General features: G+C 40.4%; 1 protein-coding gene across 1 annotated transcript in view; it reads right to left on the bottom strand.

Moving 5' to 3' along the window:
* Positions 1-1391: 1391 nt before the first annotated feature.
* The window catches only part of LOC311013328 (CD81 antigen-like), a 28247-nt gene continuing 14055 nt past the window's right edge, over positions 1392-15583 (bottom strand). Inside the window, exons 3-8 of the mRNA XM_084009358.1 lie at positions 10448-10545; positions 9791-9865; positions 8534-8653; positions 6255-6353; positions 5029-5112; positions 1392-3971 (exon numbers count right to left, since the gene is read on the bottom strand). Coding sequence (XP_083865484.1) covers positions 3909-3971; positions 5029-5112; positions 6255-6353; positions 8534-8653; positions 9791-9865; positions 10448-10545 — 539 coding nt within the window. The 3' untranslated portion in view covers positions 1392-3908. The remainder of the gene's footprint in view (positions 3972-5028; positions 5113-6254; positions 6354-8533; positions 8654-9790; positions 9866-10447; positions 10546-15583) is intronic.

Genomic DNA, 15583 nt, shown 5'->3' on the forward strand with positions numbered 1-15583 from the left:
AAGTGAAGGAGTTCATGTATCTCAGAATCTTGTTCATGAGTGAGGGAAGAAGGGAGCGTGAGATTGACAGGTGGATTGGTGCTCTGAACTGGACCGTCGTAGAAGAGGGAGCTGAGCCAAAAGGCAAAGCTCTCAATTTACCAGTCGATCTATGTTCCAAACCTCACCTATGGTCATGAGCGACTATGGGTACTGACCAAAAGAACGAGATCGCGGCTGAGATGTGTTTCCTCCGTAGGGTGGCTGGGCTCAGCCTTAGAGATAGGGTGAGGAGCCCAGACATCAGGGAGGAGCTCGGGGTCGAGCCGCTACTCCTTCTCATCGAAAACAGCCAGCTGAGGTGGTTCTATAACTGATTTCCTCAGTGTAAGATGAATACATGTCATTCTATGAATAGGTTCACATTTAATCTGAGTTAAGTGTCTGCTTCTCCAGGCGAGGCAAGGCAGCAGCGTGTCTCTCAGGGCCGAACACAAAGTTCTTCCCTTTAACCTAGACATAATACAGACACTGTGGTCGCTTCCTCAAGATAACTTAGGCTTTTATGGTTTCCCAGGAGGGACAGGAGGCAGAATTGGGGTTGGCACTGTACCGCTGAGTTCGTAGCTGTTGTACCGCTCAAACCGTTATCCTCACAATGGTCATCAGGCATCAATAAATATTTCTGAATAACACATCTACCATCAACAGAGGTCTCCTTGCTACGACTCATACATACTTCCATAACAGCCTCTTGGACGCCTTCCTCGGGAGGATTTCTGGGCGCGTCCAACTGGGCGGAGACCTTGGGGGAAACCCAGGACTCGCTGGAGGGATTATATATTCCGGCTGGCTCTGATCCCAAGAGGAGCTGTTGAGTGTTGCTGGGGAGAGGGACGCCCTGCTTACTGCCACCAAGACACGACCCTCGGGGAAGTGGAAGATGATGGATGGAAGTGTAATCTTTAATATATACTATATAAATACCTGCCTTTGCCTCATTCTGTATAAATCTGCCACATCTGTCATTTGTAAAAAAAAATACCATAATTTGCCAAACACAGCAGTCCTGTGATATTAGACTAGATTAGTGTGATCTGCATCTCTGCAGAATTCTCTGTATTTGTACTGCTTCTTTCCTCTGGGATGTCATTAAGGGTTTTCACAACATTTCAGATGCAAATGTTTTTGTAATTATTATATAAACAAATGGGCCTATAGAATATATTATTAGAGTATGATATTTAATGTATATCTCATGTAGTATACTATTGTTTACATGTAAGTGGGTGTTAGGCAGAGTAGGGATAATGTCATTAAGCCCTTCAGCCCTCCTGTAGGTTTCCATTTCATCTGAAATAATCCTCGTCATTTCAGTCATGTCTTGTTATATCAGGATTCTCAAAGCAAAAGACAAGACCACCTGACTCTTTATTTGTAAAATACATTTAATCCCTTTATATTTGGGCAAACCGAAGTCTAGAAGAGTAGAGAGAGGCTGAGATTTCAGTGGCAGTGGGTCCCGAAAGTCAATTCCAGAATTACAAAGGCAGCAACATGGAAAGCACTGTCGCTGGGAATACCCAACTGATGGATGTTGTGTTTTTATTTTCAATGATTCCTGGACAGAAGCTAGCGGATGTGATAACATTTTGACTTCTTTTCAGTCGCCACTGCCACATAACCTTCCACCCTTTCTGTCTAGACTCCTTTGACGACGTACCGAACACTGATATCACAATACAAGAAATAAAAACAAAAAAAGGCATACATTGTATTTCTACAGCCTTCATGATTTTTGTTAGTACGTCAGAGCTGTAAATATTACAAGACACTTTATTTTGATTTTTTTTACTGTTTCTCGGCTTAAGTCGAGATGTTAACAAGACAAGGTTTTAGTCGGTTGAGTAAAGCTGTGACTATATGGAAGGTTACACAGGATGGAGGGTTTAACGCGTGTTTTAGGGTGCGTGAAAAGGCAGTGCAGTGTTGTAGCTGTGCGTTAGTGTCGGCGGCAGCAGGATGTAGTAGGAACTGACCTCAGGACAAAATGTTTCCAGGCCTATGTGGTAAAGTCAAAACTTAATAAACAGAGTGTTCATTTGCCAGGTTGGAGCTCTCTGATTGGCTGAACTTCAGCAGGGCAGTTGAGATTGATTTGTGGGCGACACCACGCTGCCCTGCACCAGTACAATATTACCACTGCAATCAGCCGGAGACCGTTACAAAAACATACTTGAAGGGAGCAGACACACAATCCTGACTTCTAAAATCCAAAACAACAGCCTTGAAATTAATTTGTGGCACAATATGGCGGTTTAATAGGACTTGATTATAAGACATCATAAGTTGTGGTTTTAAGAGACATGCTGGAACTATTTCTCCTCCGGGTCAACGACTCAACTGCACTGATGTGCATGGTATTGTGTCCACCCCTGCTGTTTGTGCACACACATACATTAGCTTACACTGGTTTTGGAGGGTGCATTCAGGCCCAAACATAAGCAACATAAGCAAGAGGGCAAAAAAAGCTGCGTGCAAACCACAGAGTGGCTCAGGACAGATGAGCTGCTTTTGCACAGTTTCTTGCGCTGCACTGGGAACAGTTATTACATGAATGGTGACAACGAGGAGGGTTAGTATCGGCTGTGGGGCCGGAGGGACAGGACAACGACACAGCCAGGTGGGATGACACAGGACTAGACTCAACCAGACAAGGCACACCAGATTCAGAACACCAAGCCAAGGCTCTTTCTGCTGTTGCCCTGGCTACAGGCGGGACCTCCACCACACCAAGTATTCAATAAAGATCCTACAGAGCTGAGCAACCAGGGACAGTTGGTTAAAAACTACATCACCTTGCTTTAATTTGATTCCTCTGATTTGAGGGATTATAGTGTTAAAGTAGCAAGTTGCCTCCACAAAGAAGAGCACAGTTGTTGAAAACATTTTAAAGTGTTTACTCTTTTAGTTATATTTAACTCACACAAAGATAAAAGTTGAGGGTTTCCAGAAATATTTTCAAAACCAATGTGTCAAAAATCCTTTGCTCTGTATTCAGACTGAGTGGCCTCACATGTAGGTGGAATCAGGCGGGGCCCAACAGGTGACATTCATACAACCGAGGGGAAACACTTGAATGTTTTAAGCAACTGACACAATATGAACAAACAGCCAAAAACAAATAACTCCACCGGGCCTAAACGACAGACAACAGGTCACTTTGGCTTTGGCTTCAACTTTCAAGATGAACTGAGATCCCCCTGACATCACACAGTGGCGCGGGTGTCAACCAAGACAATTATTGTCTTGTGGGACGGGGATGTGTGTTGTCTCTATGTGGCGATGGTGCATATGGCCGACACTAGTGAAGCACTAGTGTCGGCCATATGCACCATCGTCTGGTTCAGTCTAGAGCAAGACAAACGAGCAGAGAGCAGGAAGAATACAGAAGGATCTACTGTAATACAATGTCCATGCTTAGGCAGTCATAAAGCACTGTTAATATATATATTTATATACAGTTTATACATAAAACAGTGAAAAAACATCCATAAAACCAAGAATATAAGAGCACGTTCATAGGCAAGGAAGCAGTAAACAACTAATGCATCACTAAAGGATTAGAGCACCAGCATTGGTGGACGTCATTCATGTGTGACAGTGTGATATAATATCTACATATCAGGTTAGGATAGCACATAGCACGCATAACAGCATCCGTGACTAACAAAAAAAAAAAAAAAAAAAAAAGATTCAACAGTGTACTTAAAATGCTCAATGGAGGATAGTTTACGTCTCAAAAAAATGACTAAATCCAGCAAGCAATATATGCGACGTTTCCTGCTTAGAAAAGAAAAGGGAAGAATGAGACGGAGACAGCGAGGTCGTCCTTCCTTCATCGGCGAGCGGGCAGGCGGCCAGTCGCTTTAGTACACCGGGCTGTTGCGGATCCCGCAGCACAACACCATGCTGAAGATCATCTCAAAGATCTAGGACAATGAAGACCAAGCGTTGATTAGATATTCTTGTCTTCGATCTAACTGGGACGTCACAGAGTTCATATAGAAACAGGATCTGCAGTAGAAACCGTCATAGAAAGCTAGATGGACATATTCGAGGATACAGATATTTTCTCCAGCGGAGAGCAAAGTTCATTGTGACGATGATGTTGGACAATTTAAAAGATCATTTTGCACATCAACAGTTTCTCGGTTTGTCGTATGATTTAGTTTTGTGTGAATCTGCTCAGTGAAGTACATCTCTCATTTCGCACAATGTACGGCACCGACACGGCCGTTAGCTAGGCATGCTAGCTAGCTAGCTAACTCTTTTCATCAGCTGGCACAGACGTGTCAAATGAAGACGTTCTCTACTCAAGTAAAAGTGCAGATACTTGTTCAAAAAGACAAGAACCATCGAAGGCCGCTAATGTTCAGTTTCTTCAAGCCAATCTTGAGTGACACTACGTCTTGAACACAGCACTCGTATTCTATGAAATAAGTTGGACGTCTTCCTGAGAACATGGGAACCTTTTATGAACCTCTGAGTGTATGTGTGTACGTACAAATATATATGTATGAGTATGTATACATATGTGTATATACTTTTACTGTTGTTTTTCTTTCCTATATACTATTATTATTATTTGTTTTTATCTGTTAAAAATGTCTGGATTTGTTGTTTGTTAAATGAAAAGTGAAAAATAATAAAGAAATAATTGAAAAACAAATGACAAAAAAAAGCGAGAAAGTACAGGCTCTGAAATGTACTCGAACTGTTGCAAGGCGAAAATTAATCTTGCGTCATATTAATAAGAAAAATAGTCGATAATTCCCCTCAAATGCAAGGAAACTAAAGTAACCATCTTCTTTTGAAAATGTAAGGCGTAAACAACAAATGTGTATTTTGTATTTTTTTGTATTTCGGCCAAACGAAAGGAATGTGCTCCGTAGCAGGGTGGGAATCACAAAGTACTGAGAGGTGGACTGACGCGTGTCGGTTCTGCCGTTTTTGTAAAGAGGTTTGATGTCTGCTTCTTGTCCTCACCATAATGACTGCAACCACCAGAGCAGCGATACCAATCAGGTAGATCTTATCTGTGAACAATTCCTCGATCCTCTTATGGCAATTCTGAAAAAAAAAGAAAAAGAAAAAATCAATTATATCTGCTTCAAGACAGCAATCTATCTTTTGAGTGTTCAATGTACTGATTTTACTATTACCATGACCACATTCTTTCCCTCTCATAACCAATGAGTTGTTCTTGTTGCCTTAACTAAAACCAAATGTAAGAATGATTCAACGTGAGGACGCTGTCAATGAGAGGGAGACAGAACAAAGGCTGCACAGGTCAAAGAATGGGAGAGTTGATGCATACTTTTAGAACATACTGCATCATAGTCCTTACAAAGAACGCACTGTTGCATGCAGTATGCATTCAATTGGGACATACTACTTCCTCACTACATTGCACCTTGAACTTTCCCTTTTATACATCCGCTGCACAGAGGAGTGTAGGTCCGAATAGCATCATCGTTTGGTTGGGTGATATAATATATATGTATATGTATATATACATACATATACATATATATATATACATATATACATCCATTTATTGCACTGTATAATTATATTTATAAGCACTCCTAAATATTCATTTTGATTTGCAACACATCATAAAGCATTTTCTTATGTCTTTATAGTGTACTACTAAGATGTTTACATTGTAACAGTGTATTATATTTCACAGTTTTAATACATTATCTTTTTTAATAATGCATTATAATGTGATTATAAGTTACTCTAAGAAATGACAAACATACAAAATGTAACATAACAGTTCACTTTACTGAAGTCAACCAAATAATAATCACTTTATAATGCATTACAACATTGATTATAATGCATTTTACAAAAATAATGAAGATAATGTTTTACAACTATGTGAATTATGATATAATCCCTTTGCAATTAGGAAGCACTACAGTATGATACTTGACTTTTAAGTCAAAATGCTTTACAATGCGTTATGATTATTGTTATAAAGCATTATGTATAACTACCAGTATACAGTGCTATAAGAAGACTATAACACATTGTTAGTGTGTTTATAATATATTATGCACATGGGACATGTAGAACCTTATGAATACTGATTCATGTAAACATGGGCGCTAAGACTTGATTTGAAAGGTGACCTGCTCAGAGCGTGTGAACACAAGCTCAGTGTGGCCAAGCTGCTGATGCATGAGCGTGGCAATGTGACTTACAACCGACGTTCCAGCGCTGGGGCAGATTTCAGTCAGGCCAAATTTGTCTGTAATGAGTGTCAGGAAGGTAGTCCCCTGGCCTTTACCACAGCAGTTCAGCTGAAACCCAAAACACATAAACACACTTCCATTACTTTCCTTTTCAAGAGTTCCTCAGCAGGGGAAGCTGGGTTCAAGTAGGCCACATTTCAAATGTTTCCTGTTGGATATAATGAAGTCTCAAAGATAATCATAGATGTGCCCCTATTTAACAACATATTCCTAAATAATCTATTTCTTCATAACAAAAAGGTTTCTTGGAAAACAAAATATGACGGGTTACATCAGCTCGTACCAACCAATCTCAACCAATAATATCATCACATCCATCCCTCAATCACTCAGTCATTTTCAGCAGTAAAGCGCTTTGATCTTTTCAATGATCAAATAAATTCCTCCCTGTTTAGCTGGGAAATAAGTCACAGTACTAAAGATACATACTCTTGAATACCATTTCTGCTCGACTTTAATGAGATCAGCCGTAGCGTTTCATTAGTTGAGCTTTGTTTAGGAGTCATGTGTGGAACTGTCGACTGGAATAACACACCACCAAGTCGTATCAAAACGTCTCCAGTCAAGCATTACATGCATGTGATGCGTTTTGTACCCAGATATATACATATATACAGTTGCACTCAAAATGATTCAACCCCCTTTGCAATTTAGGTTTATTGGCAAAATGTTCAGAAGTTTGTATTAAACAGACAAGAGCAAGTCAAATAGCTCAACACAACTAACATTACAAGTGGTTTCTTCATATTCCAACAAAATGCCACTTTACTTACTTACTGCTGTTTCAAAATGACTCAACCCCTAAACACAATTCCTAATAAAAACAATTAAAAGGGGTTTCAAACACACCTGATGCAACTAATCAACGGCTTCATTAGTTGTACCAGGTGTCCTTAATATAGAACACATTGAATAACTGTTGATGGTGACATTTGTTTTAGAAACATGGCTAAGTCAAGAGAGTTATCCATTAAGCTCAGAGGGGAGATTATTTACTTGCACAGACAAGGAAAAGGATAACAAAAAATAGCAAAGGCTCTGAATGTCCCAAAGGATACAGTAGGTAGCACAGTTCGGAAGTCAAAGGAACTGTGGCTACACTACCTGGACGTGGGAGGAAGGAGAAGACATCAGAGGCTACTATCAGATTCCAGAGGAGACAGGTGGTCAAAAACCCTTGTGAAACTGCAAAAGACTTCCTGGCAGCAGTTTCTACAGTGAGGCACATACTAAACCCAGAGGGCTTCCATACCCGAACCCCAAGACGCACACCACTGCTGACCCAAAGGCCCCAAAAAAAGTTGGCTCCAGTTTGCAGAAAAATATGTAGATAAGGGATTCTGTTCTGTTCTGGACTGATGAGACAAACCTAGAACTTTTTGGGCCTATGTATCAGTGGTATGTCTGGAGGAGGAAGAATGAGGCATATGCTGAAAAGAACACCCTGCCTACTGTGAAGCATGGCGGTGGGTCGGTGATGCTTTGGGGCGGCTTTGCCTCCTCTGGAACTGGAAATGTGTACTGTGTGAATGGCAAGATGGATTCAAGAAAGTATCAAGAAATCCTAGACAAAAAATGTTGTGCCATCTGTGAGGAAGCTGAAGCTTGGACGTCATTGGACCTTCCAACAGGACAATGATCCAAAGCATACATCGAAGTCCACCAGAGTGGCAATCACAGTCACCTGACTTGAATCCAATTGATTGATTTGATTTGAAAAAGGCGGTTGCCAAGTGCAAACCAAAGAACACTGTAGAACTTGAGGACTTTGCTCATGAGGAATGGGCTAAGATTCCTCAGGAGCGCTGCCAGAAGCTGGTGTCTGGCTATTAATGCTCTACTAAGTAGTAAACATGTCTCTCATGAAGGGGTTGAATAATTTTGAAAATGCAGTAGGCAGGAAAAGTGACATTATTCGTTTAATTTAGACAAACTGTTTGTAACAGTTGTGTTGAGCAATTTAACTTGTTTGCTTTTTTTTATTTCAAACTCCTGAAAATCTGTTAATTTTGCTAATAAACCTAATTTAAAATAGGGTTGAATCTTTTGAGCTTTTTGGTTACTTTGAAAAGTTGAATGCTGAACACTAAATAATATCAAAGCTTAGAAAAACATCTTAGACACACTCCAATTACATCTTCTTTTTTTTAGTATTCTAAACAAATAAAGACATTTTTAACGCAAATGAGATTAATACAAATGAAACATTTGATAGTGAACGTTCATACCGTCTCATGGAAGACCTTGAGCACAGAGGCGGTAGCCTTTTTTTTGTCCACGTCAGTGAGGGATTGTGTCATGGCCTTTTCATACACAGAGTCGTAGAAGTTGATCATCTCCTTTGACACCTAAAACAGGAACAAAGAGCTGTTAATGGGCTCAGCCTCAGACTTCCAACTAAGTGCTGTTACCTGAATTCAACCTCAACCCATTTGTAGTAAACATTGTAAACAGGGTTTATGGTCTCAATCTCTAGTTTAAAGTCCAGTTCAATCCAGCATGATGTTCATTAAGTACATTATGGTCCATTTAGAGTCAAACAGACCAGAAAGCAGGGGATGATTTAAGGGCGGGGCTACCTGCTGATTGACAGGTGGCTACCACGGCGTTGTCCAGTCTGAAGGTTGTCTATGTTTTCATCTTACAACAAGTTTTCAGCTCATGAAAGTTAATTGCAACATTTTGGTTATTCGGAATCGGGTTGTGCTAAGCTCCGCCCTCTTGTGTCACTTCTGGTTGCAAAAAGCCAAAATGGCCACAGCCAAAATGCCGATCCACAAACCAATGGGTGACGTCACCGTGACTATGTCCACTTATACACACATTCTATAATCTATAAATATATATATTAAAAAAATGGATGAAGTTGTATTGTGTGGCATATTGTTTCAGCAAAGCCAGTTTGAGTAATTAATAAGGTGCATCACTTCCTTTGTGTGGCATCCTGAACCAATATGAGATCTGCCCAGCTTCTTCCATTTGCTTGTCTAGTCTGTCTGTTAAAAGCCAGACGATTTCTGCACAGTTTGAAATAAAGATGCTACACTAATATAATGAGCATAACACTATTTGTAAAATTAGATTCCAGTGGTGGCAGCAGAGGATTATTTAGGACTCGTTTGATCCAAACATTTCCAAGTACTCAGAGTGTTGCAAAAAAACTGCTTGCTCTCCTGCTCGCCGCACACAAAGGGACGAGTTCCCCCCCACTTTACTCAGATGAGCTCTTACTTTATCGGCAATAATACGTTGTGGTTTCTTTGTTTCCTTCTTTTGACAAATGTACTTATTGTAAGTCGCTTTGGACAAAAGTGTCTGCTAAATGACCTAAATGTAAATGTAAATAAAAAAGGTAATTTAATCCAATTAATGGCTTGATTCAAAATGAGGATTTGTTTTTTTTCCCACTTCATTAGAAAAAAAAACAATAGAAGCTTCAGATGTGGTAAAAAGACATCCGGTCGAACATATTTGTGAAGTCTTACAGTGTCTTTGTGCATGAAGCCCCAGATTCCAGCTGCAACTTCACAGGCGAACAGGATAACCAGGCAGGCGAAGAACTGCAACAGAAGAGAAACATCAGTTGCTGCTCCATTTCAGGATTTACTTTTCAATAAGAAAATCCGGTTTTAAAAAGTTAAAAGGGGCCCCATGGAGTTTGTCTCACAACACAAACAAAAGCTTACAAGCAGTGTTACTCACCAAAACACAGTGTGAATCCTTCAGTTCTAACAAAACAAGTTGAGAGCATTTCCTTCCTCATTGAACATTCAGACAGAGGATTTTTTAAATGATTTTAAATCCAGCAATGATAACATTCATGTTTACTAGCTCGCAGTCTTCTTCTTCCCTGCTTTTGCCGACACACTGCAGCATATGTCGGCGAGTTACCGCCACCTGTTGATCAGTGAATAGTGGGAAACAATCGGTAGGACTGAGTATTGTGCCAACCACATGCGTACATGCATGTCCTCGTGCATGTGCACGAGAAACAAAACGGGGATACACTCAGGAAAAAAAAGTCTGTTTTTATTTAGATTTAGACACTTTTCATATAGAGCAGGCCAAGACTGTGAAGAAAACAGCACCATGGCGTTACTAGAGGTCTAAACTCCACAGGGAACCTTTTAAACATCACTCACAGTTCCCAATAGACACTGGGACTCCTGGATGGCGCCGTAGCACCCAAGGAAGCCGACCACCATCATCACGGCGCCGACGGCGATCAGGATGTGGACACCTGGACACACAGAGAGATGGTAGAGTTTGAGCGGTTGGCAACACCCCTACAGTAACAGGTAGAAATTCGAGGGCTAGCAGGAACGCTGCAGGGATACTTGACAGCAGACTTGACATGCTTTTCAAAGTCATTCTGCTTCTTAGAGACAAACAAGTGAATCCTAACAGCTCTTACAAGGATGAAAACCACTAAAAGCCTTTAAACCCACTGTGGCTTTGAAGCTGTGGATGTATCTGCCACCCCATTTTAATGTGTGCATGCAACAGCATTTGATGGACAGCAGAGGGCGCAATCTTGTTCATGCGAGTAGAATCAAATTATGTTCACAGGAAGTTGTTTATCCCTTCTCCATAATTCAACACATGACAGACATAAAACAGGTGTTGCGCTTGATTTCTGTCTCCTCAGAGAGCTCCATGTGTTTCCTGTCACTGAGAAAAGGAATAAAGGTTCAGGTGTATGTAGGGGGAGCAAGGCAGGCTAAAAGCTGGGTGGAGAGATGGAACATGGTTATGTTAGAGATGTTTGAATTGTGATTTTCAATATAAATTCAGTTAAACACATTCAATTATGTGAGAAAAACATCACTTCAATGTGACGAAAATCACTTCCTTCTTGTTTTTCCCCTGAAAGACCAATCTGTTGTTTTTCCAGGTTTCACTTCTATAAAAAGAAATTATGTGTGGTGGATTGTTAAATGTGCTTTTTCCGTTCAGTCTTTCAGTTTCCATTCACTGCAGTAAACATTGAAAAATCCACGAGGTTGCAGAAATTAGTTTTGGGTGAGGTCATTTATCACAGTCATTACATGGCTTTTAACTGACGCCGTTAGCGCCGACACCTTTCAGATGTTCACTAAGCATTAATACATTCTGTTAAATATATCAACAAACTAATAATGTGTCAAAATGTATTTTTATGGAATATTTCACTGCTCTCATTTTCATCAAACCAATCTATTTCCTGAATTTTTATTTAACATCTCAACTACACTTTAATTTCATGTCACTTTTCGTGACAGTGGTGACACGAGTCCAAATGTATCCCGTTAACTCCTAATTAACTCAGAGCCAATCGGCTAGAGGCTGCTGCTGGCAACAGCGTACACACGTAATAACTCGCCTCTCATTTTAGTTCACGTAACGCGGCGGCACATGCCAGGTTGGCTTGTGAACTTGGATAATTACTCGACCTCAAACTGGAGAGCTGATGCTAAATAGCAGCGACTTGCAGGTTGATCCTAGAGTTCACTCTCTGATCTTCAAAGAAAGATGCACAACAGCAGCAGCAAAAGCCCCGCCCCTTTTTCAGTCTGTAACAACCTCATGACATCATGACAAAAATAATTAGAAATTAAAAGGCCGTGATAAAAATGACATTAGAACGTTATAATTATAAGTCATAAGTTATTCATATAACATTTCATAATAAACACAAATGTATTTAAATATTTGACACTTTCTCACATTATGACTTTTTAATGTAATTAATATTGAGAACTTTGGGGCTCAATAAATAACACAACCCCCTCCTTGACTTCATCCAACTAAATACATTTTTTTCCACCAACACACACACGTACTGATGTGGGTGAGCATTTTGAGCCTATTGTGCTCGTATCAGGGAGTGCAGCTCTCCGTGTTCAGCCCCAGCATCATTACTCCTGCTTGTCAGCTCAGACATAATTTGATTTTGCACCACTAACTGGTCCCGTACCACATAACCCCCATCCCCCACTTCTTTTCTACCCACAGAGCCACACACACACACACACACACACACACACAGACAAATTTGTAAATCGATACGCTGGAGCCGGACCAAGTGCTCCCTCCATCTCTTGTACAGTTGCTCTCCAGTAGACAGTCCCTCCCCTCCTTCCATGCCGTTCTGCCGTCTCAATCTCTCCCTCTCTTCACCGCCACCCATCTGTCCCGTTTAATGCATCTGCTCATTTGAAATTATGCTCTCAATAATTCCATTTACTTAAAAGTCTTTTTCCTGTCCGTCTTGATTTAATCTCCCGATGGATCCTCTTCCATTATGCTCTCTATCTGCTCACATTCAGCAGGCCCCTCCACATCTGCCTTGTGCAGTCGGAAGACGAGCTGGTGGATTACGTGACTCTCAACATCGTGGCATTACCGTGAGACGTGTTAAGATCATCTCGACTTTCAAGGCTACACATAAAAAGAAGACCACATGATGTGCGAACAAGTCATAAAAAGTGGCAAGGAGAAATGTTTGCAAAAGGTGAATGCTCAAAGAAGTGCACAAATCCTCATCATGCTTTAAAAACGATCTGGTCGGGTTTGAATTAGCCCATCGCTCCCGCCTTTTCTCAAACTAAACTGGCAAGAGTACATCCTAATGTGTGCCTTGTTTGTGAGAGGTGCATGGTGTCTGCCTGTGTCAAGCCTTTGTGCTTTCTGGGAGGGAGTGTTTGGGTCTCTGAGGCCCTGGTGCCCACATGGCATCAGAAAAACAACCGCAGGGCACTGGGGGTCTATGACGATAATAACTTCACCATCACCACCCGAGCCACGGTTGTATGATATATTTGGGCTACTAGATGTTTGTTTGGTATTCTTTTCTTTTCACCATGAGGAGGGTATTGCTTCAGACTGTAGGCTATAGAGACAAGATGTGCTTGTCACCAACCAATCTGACAGCAAGAAGACGATCTGCTCCCGCAAATCAGCCTTTCGGTCTTTGTTATGATAGTATTTGTTTCTCCTCAATTTTGTACAGTGACCAGCACTTTTCTGAAAAGTTCAGAGAGCACTCAGAACACAGTCGTTAGTCAGCTTTTTTTCCATCTTTAGCTTCTCATTGGAGTACATGCATTTCTATTACTCAGTTTAACAGTTTAACTGTAACAAGTCTTAGAAACATGTTTTTATCAACAGGAAACAGAACAGACCAGCAGTGAGTTGTGGAATCGGGATGTTCTGCAGGATGAGCCAGTGGACAGGAGGAGTGACTACTCTCACACTGCAACAGCTCATTCAGGGAAGTACATATTGCCGTTATTGGGTAATTGGGGTCATTTTTAAAATGTGGCTACCTGCTGACGGCTTCGTTTTGGGGGTGGCTGATCCTCATCCCACTTTTATAACTCACTGTCAGTCTCTGAATGGTCAGAAATGTGATACTCAAATTCTGAAATATCGTCCTCTTCACTATCTTCCCAATCTTCTCTCTCTTCTAAAATCAGTTCTGAGGCTCTCTGTGGAGATATTATTTTGGCCATCTTAATGGATTGTGATAAGAAGCCAGACATGGATAAAGCTTTTATTAGGTTGTGTCCCGCCTCCAGTCTTCCACTGTTTTGGCCCCATGGATCCAGTGGATCCGAACACCAGATACTGTAAATGCGTAGTCGGATAAAACCCGACCCAGAAGTGATCAAACTTTTCCGGTCCGCCCGTCCAGCCTAGGACGCAACTCCAGTGTTTTGAAATGAAAACGTTTTGAAACGTCAGTGTTGTAGGCGTTCTAACGCAACTCACAAGTTGTGAAACATTTTGGCAACTTGAGGGTAACTAGTGTGGACGCTGGGCATAAATATAGCAAAAGTTATGAGTTTTGAATTAAAAACGTATGAGTGTGACGTAGCCCAAGTGAAGCATATTACTATTGATGTGCAGCCCATTACTGCCTTGTTTGGTGTCAATCTAAATTGGTCACATTATGTAGCCTCTGACTCCAAATTCCATGTGGTGAGCTTCTTTAAATGATTTTGATAACTCGAAGGATTTAATGGACTGGGAAGACCAATCCTAGAAAATAGGTGTTACCTCTGGTTTAGTAGTTTTAGGATTATTAGCACAGGTGCATCTCTGTCTGAATAAGGTTGACTGTGTAATGTTGTAATGTCTATTTGTTTAATCGTCTCCAAATGTCTTCTATATCACTCCAAGAGGATGTCGGGGAGAATTTCACTCTAATCTCTATTAATTAATCTTATGGCTAATGCAGTCTATGGTGTTAGTCATCCGACTATTGTTTATTATACAATGAAAGCTTTCCTTCCTGCTGCTTCCGGTTCCGTTTTATATTGTGGTACTCTATAAATAATACTGCCATCCAACCATTTAAGGGCAAATTCTCCAGGTTGACATCAAAACAGTGAAAAGGACATTCTCAACCAGCAGACAGGGTGTCAACACTGTAGACTAGGCATGGGACAGTATGTTATGTAATGTTAAGAAGTATCCTCGCCAAAATAATTGTGATTCACAATATTGTTGAGATAATCATCAAAATATGCTTAAAATAAAAAGTTTATTGCATCACAAATAAGTGGCATATTTTTGGGATCTTTAATTGAAAAATCAAATAAGCTCAAATAAGATGGTCATAAATCATAAGCAAAAATACAAACCATGTTTGACCATTTTAAATCATGCTCTATTTTTACGTCTCTACCATGATATTAAGCTAAACAGCTTTTTCAAGTCACTCCATACGATATTTGCGATTATCTCGATAATGGAGACTCACCATGGAAAAAAGTATTTATCCTGTATTTATGCAGGGAGATCTTAAGATGTATGCTAATTTTATTTTATTTTTGATTATTTTAATGTTTTTCACTGAAAAAAAGATGTCTTATCTGTGACGCAATAAAATGTAAAGTGATTTCAGTATGTTTTGCTGCCATTTTTCAGAGTTTTAAGCTTATTGATTATCAGGATGATATCGTGAATCATTTTGACCGGAATAACCGTGACATGAAATGTCATATTGTCTCATGCTGACACGTAAAAAAAAAAAAAAAATAGCTAATTCAGTTAATTAGTTTTAATCAATTTGAACACAACCACATAGCCTAGTCCAATATCTATTGACGTTTCATTTGCGGCATCTTTGCTGCCTGAAGCTGCCTTAACTGTAAACTGTGTGAAGTATTGGCGTGTGTTTTCAGACACATAACTGAGAGTCAACGGTCTGATAAAGACGGAAGTATTTCTCACAAAGATCAGCATTAGTATCCTCTCAGCCCAGCCAGCAACCTCATGACCGTTTCTAACTT

This window comes from Eutrigla gurnardus (assembly GCF_963514095.1).
Source record: "Eutrigla gurnardus genome assembly, chromosome: 1".
NCBI lineage: Eukaryota > Metazoa > Chordata > Actinopteri > Perciformes > Triglidae > Eutrigla > Eutrigla gurnardus.